Genomic DNA, 12,009 nt, shown 5'->3' on the forward strand with positions numbered 1-12,009 from the left:
GATGAAATTGGGCACTATGTTACCACAAAGATTTTCAGTTATAGCCTATGTAATGAAAATTCAGGCTTATAAGCAGAAGAACATCCTAGTCTATACCAGTACACTGAATATTTCAAATTACCTCTAATCTATTTCATGTCAGTTTGCTGAGAGTAATAAGATCCTACAAGTAGGACACAGCAGTATTACTCATCTAAGTTGGTACTTAAAGAAAGGGGAAATGTCAAAGCATCATGGAAATAGATTTCAATTTTTGAAATTAGAGATATGTTCCTTTGCATGTGAAACATGACTATTTGCTTTAAACATCTGAATATAGATACACACCAGCAACATGTGAGACGGTTCTAGTTGTTCCACATCCTCATCAATATTTAATATCATTAGCCTTTCTACTTTTAGCCATGCTAGTGGGTGTATAGGGCTATCTCCTTGGGGTTTTCCTGGGTACAAGTTCTTTATCAGATGTACATTTCACAAATATTTTCTCCCCGTCTATGGCTTGCCTTTTCACCTTAACAGGATCTTTTGAAGAGTAAAAGATTTTAATTTCAGTGCAGTCCAATTTATAATCTTTTCTTTAGTGGCTCATGCTTTTTGTGTCCTAAGAAATCTCTGTCTATTCCCAAATTATAAAGATTTGCTCCTATGTTTTTGTCTAGATGTTTTATAGTTTTAGTTCTTACATTGAGGTGTAGGGATCATTTCAAGTTAATTTGTGTATACTGTGTAAGGTAAGGGTTGAGCTTCATATTTCACAGATAGATAAATACTTTTTCCAGCAACATTTGTTTCTACCTTTTCCAACACAGAGTCACTGTGGCACCTTTATAGAAAATCCACATTCGTAGAAAATCAATCATATATATATGTCTATTTCTAGGTTCTCTACTTTTTCCATTGGTCTATGTCTACACTTACACCAATGCTACACTCTTGATTACTGTATAGTAAGTATTGAAATCAGGTAATATAAACCCTACAATTTTGTCCTTTTTCAAAATAATTTTGACTATGCTAGGCTCTTTGCATTTCCATGTAAATTTTAGAATCAGCTTGTCAATTTCTGCAGAAAAGCCTGTTGAGATTTTGATGGGGAGTGCCATGAATCTAGAGATGAATTTGAGAAGTGACATTATGACAATATTGAATCTTACAATCCATGAATATGGTATGTCTCCCATTAATTTAAAGTTTTCTTTATCTCAGCAATGTTTTATAGTTTTCAGCATATAGACATTGCAGATAAAGTCATTAAATGTATCCCTAAGTATTTTGGGTTTTTTATATTATTGTAAATGACAGTTACTTTAAGTTCCCAAGTGTTGCTAGTATTTCTGTATATGACCTTGTATCCTGCAACCTTGCTAAAATCACTTATTAGTTCTGTAGCTTTTTGTAGATTCTTCGGACAATCACGTCATCTATGAATAAATACTATATTTTCTTCTTCCTTTTCAATCTCTATGCCTTTTTTTCATTTTCTTGCCTTACTGCACTGACTTGGATGTCCAGTCAAATAATGAGAATGGCCATCCTTGTCTTTTTTCCAATCTTAGGGGGAAAGCATTAAGTCTTTCACCATTTAAGTATGTTAGCTGTAGTACTTTGTAGAAGCCCTTCATCACATTGAGGAAGTTCCCTTCTATTCCTGGCTTACCAAAATCTTTTGTCATGAATATATGTTGAATTATGTGAAAAGCTTTTCCTGCATCTTTGGAGATCATATAGTTTTTCTTTTCTAGTCTATGTATATGGTGAATTTCCTAATGTTAAACCAATCTTGCATGCCTAAAGCAAATGCCACTTGGTCAGAATATATTATCCTTTCTATATATTGCTGGATTGATTTGTTAATATTTTGTTACGGATGTTTGCATCTATGATCATAAAGGATATTGGCCTATAGTTTTCTTGTAATGTCTTTTTCAAGTTTTAGTATGGAAATAATGCTGTCCTTAAAAGTTTGTTGGGAAATGTTTCTTCTACCTGTATTTCCTGGAATAATTTATGTAGAATTTTTTTCCTTAAATGTTTGGTAGAATGCACCAGTGAAGGCTTTTTTCTTTTTTCTTTTCTTTTCTTTTATTTATTTTTGGCTGCGTTTGGTCTTCGTTGCTGCGTGCAGGCTTTCTCTAGTTGTGGCGAGTGGGGGCTACTCTTTGTTGCAGTGCGTGGGCTTCTCATTGTGGTGGCTTCTCTTGTTGTGGAGCAAAAGTTCTAGGCACGTGAGCTTCAGTAGTTGTGGCATGCGGGCTCATAGCTGTGGCTTGCAGGCTCTTAGTTGTGGCTCGTGGGCTCTAGAGCACAGGCTTCAGTAGTTGTGGCACACGGGCTTAGTTGCTTTGAGGCATGTGGGATCTTCCCAGACCAGGCCTCGAACCCATGTCCCCTGCAATGGCAGGCGGATTCTTAACCACTGTGCCACCAGGGAAGCCCCAGTAAAGCCTTTATGACCTGGAATTTCCTCTGTGTTAAGGTTTTAAACTACAAATTCAATTTCACTATTAGATATAGGAATATTCAGGTTATCTATTTCTTCTTGAGTGAGCTTTTGTAGTTTGTATCTTTCAAAGAATTTGTCCAGTTCATTTAAGTTATCAAATTTAATGGCATAAAGTTGTTTCTACTATTCCTTTGTTATCCTGTTAATATCTGTTAAGATATAGTGATGTCATCTCTCATTCCTTATAATTTGGGCCTTCTATTTCATGGTTAGTCTGGATAAAGGATCCATTTTAGTGATCTTTTCAAAGAACTAGCTTTTGGTTTAATTGATTTCTCTACTCTGTTCTTTTTCTATTTTATTGATTGCTAATCTTCTCTTTGTTATTTCCTTTGTTATACTTACTTTGAGTTTAATTTGCTCTGTTTTCTAGTTTCTTAGGTGGAAACTAATATAATTGATTTGAGACCTTCCTTCTTTCCTATGTAAGCCTTATTGCTATAAATTTCCATCTAAACACTGATTTTGCAGCATCCCACTGTTTAATTTTGTGTTTTCATTACCATTAAGTTAAAAACATTTCTAATTTCCTTTATGATTTATTTTGTGATTCATAGGTTTGTATTTTTATTTTGATGTGGGTTTTTTTAGTACTGTGTTGCTTAATTTCTAGATATTAGGGACTTTTCTAGATGTTTTACATTTATTAATTTCTAATTTAATTCTTTGTGGTCAGAGAACACTCTCTGTGGGTTTTTACAGTTTTGCTGTCTAGATGTTCTGTTTTATGAGGATATATGGGAAGATTCAAAACTATGCTGCCAGCACCATCTTCCCATATCTTCTTAACAATATCTATTTTTAAGATTTTCTATGTATAAGACTTAAACTTATACAATAGTAAAAATGGATCCAAAATGACACAACTTACTGGAATTCATTAATTCAATAGGTTTTTGTTATGCTTTAAAAATATGTTTTTTCAAGTATAACCTAGAGAATAATGAATACTTACTGTTATTTGCAACCGTGAGTCCAATGAATGAGCAAATAGGGCGAATTATCTCAGGTTTCATGCAATTTATTAGCCAGTCATTAGCATGTGGAAAAAGTGAAGAGCAAAGCATTTGATTTTCATCTGAAAGGAGAAAAAGGCAATCATATTTTAATATGCTTGGAAAATATCAGTTTTTTATTTGTTTTTATCTTTATTTTTATATGTAAATATTTGAGATAATTACCATTTTGAGGATTGTTGACACAGACACACAGAGTACTACACACTGAAGACCACAACTGATAACTCTGGAAAACATTTTCATCTGACAAATTCAACTCATATTTTGAAAGAACTGTCCTATTAGGTTAAATAGAAAAGGAAGTAATTAATACAAATGTGTTAAGGTCTTAAGAAATGAATAATTAATAACAAGAAATGTATATTTACTTACTTGAACAACTGTGATAGAACTGAAATACAACCTGTTTCTCTCACAAGCGTCTGTCCAGTCCCTTAAAAAAACAGCCATATATTACATGAATATGACTTCTGTTTAGAAAATAATTTTGTAGAAATGGAAAACAAGATTTAAGTAGTATTTTTAAGTGGTATTTTTAATAAATAACTTTCAGTCACTTTAAAGTATTATAAAGTACAATACAGAATTATAGTAGGTAAAAATCTGTAATCAAGATTATTACAGAAAATACATTACTTACGCTTAGAGAATGATAGTATTCAAATTTCCTCTAAAAATTGCAAAACACTTATTTTGCATGGTTCTGTGTTACAATACCAAAATATCCTCCAAAATAGAAAAAAAATTAATTCAAAACATAAAAATAGAAAAAATAAAATCTAGAAGCATTTAAAATGCGTATAGGGCTTCACTGGTGGCGCAGTGGTTGAGAATCCGCCTGCCAGTGCAGGGGACACGGGTTCGTGCCCCGGTCCAGGAAGATCCCACATACCGTGGAGCAGCTGGGCCCGTGAGCCATGACTACTGAGCCTGCGCGTCCAGAGCCTATGCTCTGCAACGGGAGAGGCCACAACAGTGAGAGGCCCGTGTACCACAAAATAAATAAATAAATAAATAAATAAACAAAATAAAATGCATACAAAATTTCTAACAATTTGAAGATTTAAATAAGCAATGTTAAAAAAATAACCTTAGCCTGGGCAATAGGTATATAGGAACGCTCTATACACTACCCTTGCAAATTTTCTGTAAATCTAAGATTGTTCCAAAATTAAAACTAAAACAACAACAAAAACAAAGTAAAACTTTAGCCAAGAGCTACATGAAATTTAACGCCATTGCTGACTGATAAAATGACCTTAAATTCAATGATAATTAAATGGCCAATTCAGTGGAAAATCAACAAAACTAATTCATTAAATGCTTCTCTTTTGCTTTTAAAGTTGTTTCTTTTCAATGTTAATTAAATAATGCAAATGACTTTAGTATTTTTTTAAATACTAAATTAATAAATATCAAACGATTAAATGCATACTATTAATTCTCTTTTCTTTAAAGCCGTAGTTCTCAGAAGTTAGTAAGATTTAAAAAGGTACTGACATAAAGACTAGAATAAAAGGACTAATAATGACTGTTCCAATTTATTATTTTTTAAAATATTTCCATAACATAAGAGAATGTACTTACTATTATTTGAAACTAGAACCAAAATAACATAGACAGACATTCTTTTCAAATTTGTGTTTGAATCATTGTTAGATAAGAACCAAGTTAGGTCTTCAAACAATTCTGAAGTGCACAAAGTCTGCTGACAGTAAACTGAAATATGAAAATATAATTTTAATTTCTATACATTAGCACAAGTTTTAAAATATGCTGAACAAAATAAAAAATTGCCATATGGACGATTCTCTCAACCAGATCTCATTTCATCGACATTAGTCATACAACAAATTCTGACAAACTTATGTGCTTACTCAATTAACAGACCAAAGAAGCAATATTTTAAGCAGAAGTACTTGATCTAGGTTCTAAAACATGTATTACAATCTCATAGACTTTCCAATAAAAGCCTAACTGAACAAAAATTTAAAATAAAACATGATAAAAAAATTGAGGATAAGTAACAAAACATAGCCAAAGAAAATTCAGAAACCTGCTTTAGAAAAAAGGGACAAATTATACTTGTGGCATTTTTTTTTTTTTTTTTTTTTTTGGTGGTACGCGGGCCTCTCACCGCCGCGGCCTCTCCCGTCGCGGAGCACAGGCCCCGGACGCACAGGCTCAGCGGCCACGGCTCACGGGACCAGCCGCTCCGCGGCACGCGGGATCCTCCCGGACCGGGGCACGAACCCGCGCCCCCCGCATCCGCAGGCGGACTCCCAACCACTGCGCCACCAGGGAAGCCCATTGTGGCATTTTTAAAGACTTTTCTAGATATAAAAATATCTTTCCCAAAGACAAAAATGATACCTATACGACAAGAGAGGTTTCTTGGTGATAATCATGCAATAAGCAGAATTTTTTAAAAATAATTTGAACACATATATCCAGTGTCTGGAACAGCTTTTAGACACTCTCAAAGGCAAAGGCAATGTCTTATTTATCCCCAATGCCTAGCACACAGCTTGGTTCTCAACAAGTGGTGAAGAAATATTTAACAGTTGAAAATATAAGAATATAAAGTTATTTGACAAACTGATAGTTTAGATTTAACCTCATTTCAGGTATGCTACAGAAAAATGTTTTTGTCAGCCATACAGAAAGCATATTTATCCACATATAAGATGGCTGTAAGTTATCTTCATATTTTGATTCAAGTACCTGGATATATAGGTAATGAACAGAATAGAAAAACTAGAAATAGACTCATTAAGTGATAATGGTAGCATCTCAAATCAATGTGAAAAAGATCTACTTTTAATAAAAAGCGTTGGGATAGCTGGATTCCCATATTAAAATAAAAGATAAAACTGGAACCATTCATCACATCATATCCCAGGAAAATTCAAAAAGAATAAAACATGTATAACTAAAAAATAAAATCACACAAGTACCAAAAGAAAACATGGGTGGATTCCCCTATAATCTGGGAGTATGGAAAAATTTCCTATGATTAAAAATCCAAAAGCAAAAAAGAGAAAAAATGATGAATTTTATTTTTATAAAAATAAAAAACATTCATATGGAAAAAAAAGATAAGCAGAGTAAAAGACAAAGTAAAGAAAATGTTTCCAACTAATGGCAAGAAAAATTGTGAAAGATTTTGAAATGGATGATAACAATTACTGAATGTCCTGTCTAGCACACTCTTCTAGATTATTTGTGTCTTTTACTGTCTTTGGGCTATTTTATAACTCTGTAAATTGTAGAAAACTGATATTAATGCAAGTTATTCTTGTCCACAGAAATGGAAAACATTTCGACCGGTAGAACATAATTGATTTTTGACCTGCAGACACTGACCAGTTCTGTGCCTATTCCTAAATTTCAGCTTTCCCAAATGCCTACAGTATTGTTTTTTGCTATTACTTTTTTTTTTTTTTTTTCAGTACGCGGGGCTCTCACTGTTGTGGCCTCTCCCGCTGCGGAGCACAGGCTCCGGACGCGCAGGCCCAGTGACCACGGCTCACGGGCCCAGCCGCTCCGCGGCATGTGCGATCCTCCTGGACCAGGGCACGAACCCGCGTCCTCTGAATCAGCAGGTGGACTCCCAACCACTGTGCCACCAGGGAAGGCCCTGCCATTATTTTTGAAACAGTTGTAACATTTTACTCTTTCCCTCACTAGTTAAGATAAATAAAATATTTCGTATGCATTCATTTAAATAAAATACCTGGATAAAACTATCCAGACATGTAAAAAAGAAACAATTCTAAAATTATTTTTTAATAGTTTATTAAAGTATAACACAATGATTAAAGGATAGTGAAGTAAAGTTTTCATATTTTACCATTTTGTTCTGCAACAGCTCCTAATGTATATAATGCTGCTTCTTTTACCATACTATGTTCACTTGACTTTGCAAGATTTTTTACAAATATCAAACCACCAATTTCCCGAAAATAAAGACCTGCATTACCTGTAGTGTGCAGACAAAACAAAAAAGAATATTTATTATAATTATTATTTTAAGGACAATAAATCACATGAAACTAGTAACATAATATGTAAAGTACCTGAGTAGAAGAGAAAGAACTATGCATATTTCATATATCACAATACTAAACAACTAGAATCACAAATAAAAATTCACTATCACGTCTTACTGTTTTGTTGGCAAATTGAATGAATAGTGACCAGAGCTTCCTTTTGCGAAAAAGCATTGTCCATTTGATACTTCAGACACTCCAATAATAAGTTCAGGTCAGTCTTCATTTCTAAAGAACAAAAATTTCATTATTTTAAACCAAACATTTCCTTTCAAAATCTAATCATTTAAATTTCACCCTCTAAATACATATCTTTGTATTTGCTTTTTAAATAATATGTATTACTTTTTAAAATCTACGAAGCAGGGGCTTCCCTGGTGGCGCAGTGGTTGAGAATCTGCCTGCCAATGCAGGGGACACGGGTTCGAGCCCTGTTCTGGGAAGATCACACATGCCACGGAGCAGCTAGGCCCGTGAGCCACAACCACTGAGCCTGTGCGTCTGGAGCTTGTGCTCCGCAACAAGAGAGGCCGCGACAGTGAGAGGACAGTGAGAGGCCCGCGCACTGCGGCCCCTGCTCTCCGCAACCAAAGAAAGCCCATGCACAGAAACGAAGACCCAACATAGCCAAAAATAAATAAATAAATAAAAATTTAAAAAAATCTAACAAGCAATAAAGATATGTAAAAGAAAGATGTTCCTTAGATAATATAACTTGAAATGAACTTCTTATAATTATTTGATTTTCCCTTTCCATGAAAAATAGGAAAAGAAAATCCAAATATTATTCTCTTTAATTAAAGCCACATTGGTTTAAATATCTGCCATTTAGAATGAACTGAATGAAAATGAAAATACACCATATTAGGGGCCTCCCTGGTGGCACAGTGGTTAGGAATCCGCCTGCCAATGCAGGGGACACGGGTTCCATCCCTGGCTCAGGAAGATCCCACATGCCACGAAGCAACGAAGCCCGTGTGCCACAACTACTGAGCCTGCTCTCCAGAGCCTGCAAGCCACAATTCCTGAAGCCTGGGCGCCTAGAGCCCATGCTCTGCAACAAGAGAAGCCACTGCAATGAGAAGCCCACACACCACAACAAAGTGTAGCCCCCACTCGCTGCAACTAGAGAAAGCCCATGCACAGCAACAAAGACCCAACGCAGCCAAAAATAAACACGATAAATAAATTTTAAAAATACCTTTAAAATAAAAATAGTGTTTTCTGAAGTGAAGATAAGCCACAAATGGAGAAAATACTTGTAAAGCACATATCTGATAAAAAAACATATCCAGAAAACATATAGGCCTTTCAAAACTCAATAACGAGAGCAAACCACCCAATACAACAATGAGCAAAAGATTTGAACAGACAAAAAAGATACACAGATAGCAAATAAGCAAATGAAAAGCTGCTCAACATCATTAATCATTAGGAAAATGAAAATTAAAACCATAAGGAGACATTATTACATGCCCACTAGAATGACTAAAATTTAAAAGACTGACCACAACATATTTTGACAAGGATACAAAGGAACTATAACTCTCATATACTGCTGGTGGACACATAAAATAGTACAACCACTTTGAAAGTTTAGCAGTTTCATAAATTGTTAAACACACACCTAAAATGTGATGCAGTCATTCTCCTCCTAAGTACTTACTCAAAGTAAAAGGAGATATATGTACATACAAAGACTTGTACACAGATGTTCATGGTGACATTATATGTAATAACCAAAAATTGTAAACAACTGAAATGTCCATCAGCAGATGAATGGATAAAGAAGTTGTGGTATAACCATACAATGGAATACTATTTAGCGATAAAAAGGAATTAACTATTCACACATACAACCATATGGATAAATCTCAAAATACTTATGCTGAGTGAAATAAACTGCACACAAAAAAGAGTATACGGGGGCTTCCCTGGTGGCGCAGTGGTTGAGAGTCCGCCTGCCGATGCAGGGGACACGGGTTCATGCCCCGGTCTGGGAAGATCCCACATGCCGCGGAGCGGCTGGGCCCGTGAGCCATGGCCGCTGAGCCTGAGTGTCTGGAGCCTGTGCTCCACAACGGGAGAGGCCACAACAGTGAGGCCCGCATACCACAAAAAAAAAAAAAAAAAAAAAAAAAAGAGTATACGATAGTATACTGTACAATTCCATATATTGAAAAAACACAAACTAGTCTACAGTAATGGAAGGCACATCAGTGGTTGCTTGGGGAAAGGAGGTCCAGGAAGGGACAGAAGGGAGGTATTACAAAGGGACATGAGGCTATGTTCACTATACTGATTGTGCTGATGTTTACACAATGCTGGGTATATACACATGTTAAAATTTATCAAAATACAAAGTTTAAATATTTATTTACAACTAAAAGGAAACAATAGACAATCATTTTCCTATAAAATTATTTACAATAGCCTTTAAACAATTTCTTCTCTTGGTTTTAAGGATTTAAATAAAATTGTACATAGATTTTGACATAATGCTTGAATTAATATTTAAAGTTTTCAAAGATATAGGATGAAGGGAGGAAAAATATATAGAGAAGCACACTAAAAAAAACCAACTAAGATCTATTGTGAATCAATTAGTCTTCCTCTTGATAGAAATTCAACTGACAATTTGGTTCAATGAAATAATTCATGACTCAATTTGTTAGTAAAATATCATAGTACAAAGGTTATCACTGAGTTGTCTTGGAGTAACTGCAAACTTTTATTGACCATGTTCTACATTAATAGAAACCATAAGGTTAGTGCAACTGTATAGATATCAATAAGCCATTCATCATCAATAACATGCCAAAGAGGATTTTTGATGGGGCATGGTGATTTTCAATTCTAGGCACAGAAACTTTTTATGTACTTTTAATTCCTTCTGTACTTCTTTTTCATACTTTAATATTTCCTATCATAATCCCTCCCTTCCCAGGCAAAGCACCTACTGATATCTACAACTGGGTTTTTATCTTCTCCAGGCTATGCAAGCTAGCTCCTTCAATAATTCCTGAAGAAAATAAACAAGCAAACAAAAACTGAAGTGTTTACAATACCAAAACCACAAGCAATAAAAGAAAATTCAATAAATTGGACTTAAATCTTGAAAATTTCTGAGCTTCAAAAGGTATCATTAAGAATGTAAAAGGGGCTTCTTCCTTGGTGGCGCAGTGGTTGAGAGTCCGCCTGCCGATGCAGGGGACGCAGGTTCGTGCCCCGGTCCGGGAGGATCCCACGTGCCGCGGAGCGGCTGGGCCCGTGAGCCATGGCCACTGGGCCTGCACGTCCGGAGCCTGTGCTCCACAACGGGAGAGGCCACAGCAGTGAGAAGCCCGCGTACAGCAAAAAAAAAAGAGAATGTAAAAAGACAACTCACAGACTGAAAGAAAATATCTGCAAACCAGATATATCCAATAAGGGGCTCATGTTCAGAATACATAAGGAACTCCTCAAACTCAACAGTAAAAGACAACCCAATTAAAAAGCATGCAAAGGATTTAAATAGACATTTCTCCAAAGAACATATACAAATGGTCAATAAGTATATGAAAAGATGCTCAATATCATTAGTTCTTAGGGAAGTGCAAACTAAAGCCACAATTAGATACCACTTCACATCCACTAGGATGGCTATAATCAAAAACAGTCTAACATTCTGACCAAGGATTTGGAGAAACTGGAACCCTTATACATTGCTGTGGGAATGTAAAATGATACAGCTGCTTTGATAAACAGTCTAGCAGTTACTCAAAAGGTTAAACATAAATTTACCATAGATTCAGCAATTCCACTCCTGGGTATATACCCAAAAGAAATGAAAACATGTCTACCCCAAAACTTATACATGGATATTCATAGCAGCACTATTCATAATAGCCAAACAGTGGAGACCCAAATGTCCATCAACTCTTGAATGGACAAATAAAATATGATACATCCATTCAATGGAATCATCCCATAAAAAAGAGGAATGAAGATACTAAGACAACATGGATGATCCTTGAAAACATGCTAAGTGAAAGAAGCTAGTCAAAAAGGCCCACATATTATATGATTCCATTTATATAAAATGTCCTGAATAGGCAAATTTAGAGACATAAAACAGATTAGTGGTTGTCTAGGGTTAACAGGGGTGTGTGTGTGAGGGGGTGACTGCTAAAGGGTACAGGTTTCTTTGAGGGTGATGAAAATGTTCTAAAATTGATTGTGGTGATGGTTGTACAACACTGTGAATATATGAAAATAAGTGAACTGTATATTTTAAATGAGTAAATTACATGGTATATCAATTACATCTTAATAAATTTATAGGTATACATATATATATATTTTTTTAAATTACTGGTATGCTCTGCAGTTGACCTAATGACTGAAGTGGCCCTAATCACAGTTCTTTTGGGTGATTGATATGGATGCTGGG

General features: G+C 35.1%; 1 protein-coding gene across 1 annotated transcript in view; it reads right to left on the reverse strand.

The window, feature by feature from the left end:
• Positions 1–12,009, reverse strand: part of TERB1 (telomere repeat binding bouquet formation protein 1) — a 34,402-nt gene that overhangs the window by 19,870 nt on the left and 2,523 nt on the right. The window contains exons 2-7 of the mRNA XM_067018666.1: positions 7,695–7,805; positions 7,379–7,507; positions 5,113–5,244; positions 3,898–3,958; positions 3,688–3,803; positions 3,462–3,584 (exon numbers count right to left, since the gene is read on the reverse strand). Coding sequence (XP_066874767.1) covers positions 3,462–3,584; positions 3,688–3,803; positions 3,898–3,958; positions 5,113–5,244; positions 7,379–7,507; positions 7,695–7,805 — 672 coding nt within the window. The remainder of the gene's footprint in view (positions 1–3,461; positions 3,585–3,687; positions 3,804–3,897; positions 3,959–5,112; positions 5,245–7,378; positions 7,508–7,694; positions 7,806–12,009) is intronic.

The sequence above is a fragment of the Kogia breviceps genome, chromosome 18 (assembly GCF_026419965.1).
Source record: "Kogia breviceps isolate mKogBre1 chromosome 18, mKogBre1 haplotype 1, whole genome shotgun sequence".
NCBI lineage: Eukaryota > Metazoa > Chordata > Mammalia > Artiodactyla > Physeteridae > Kogia > Kogia breviceps.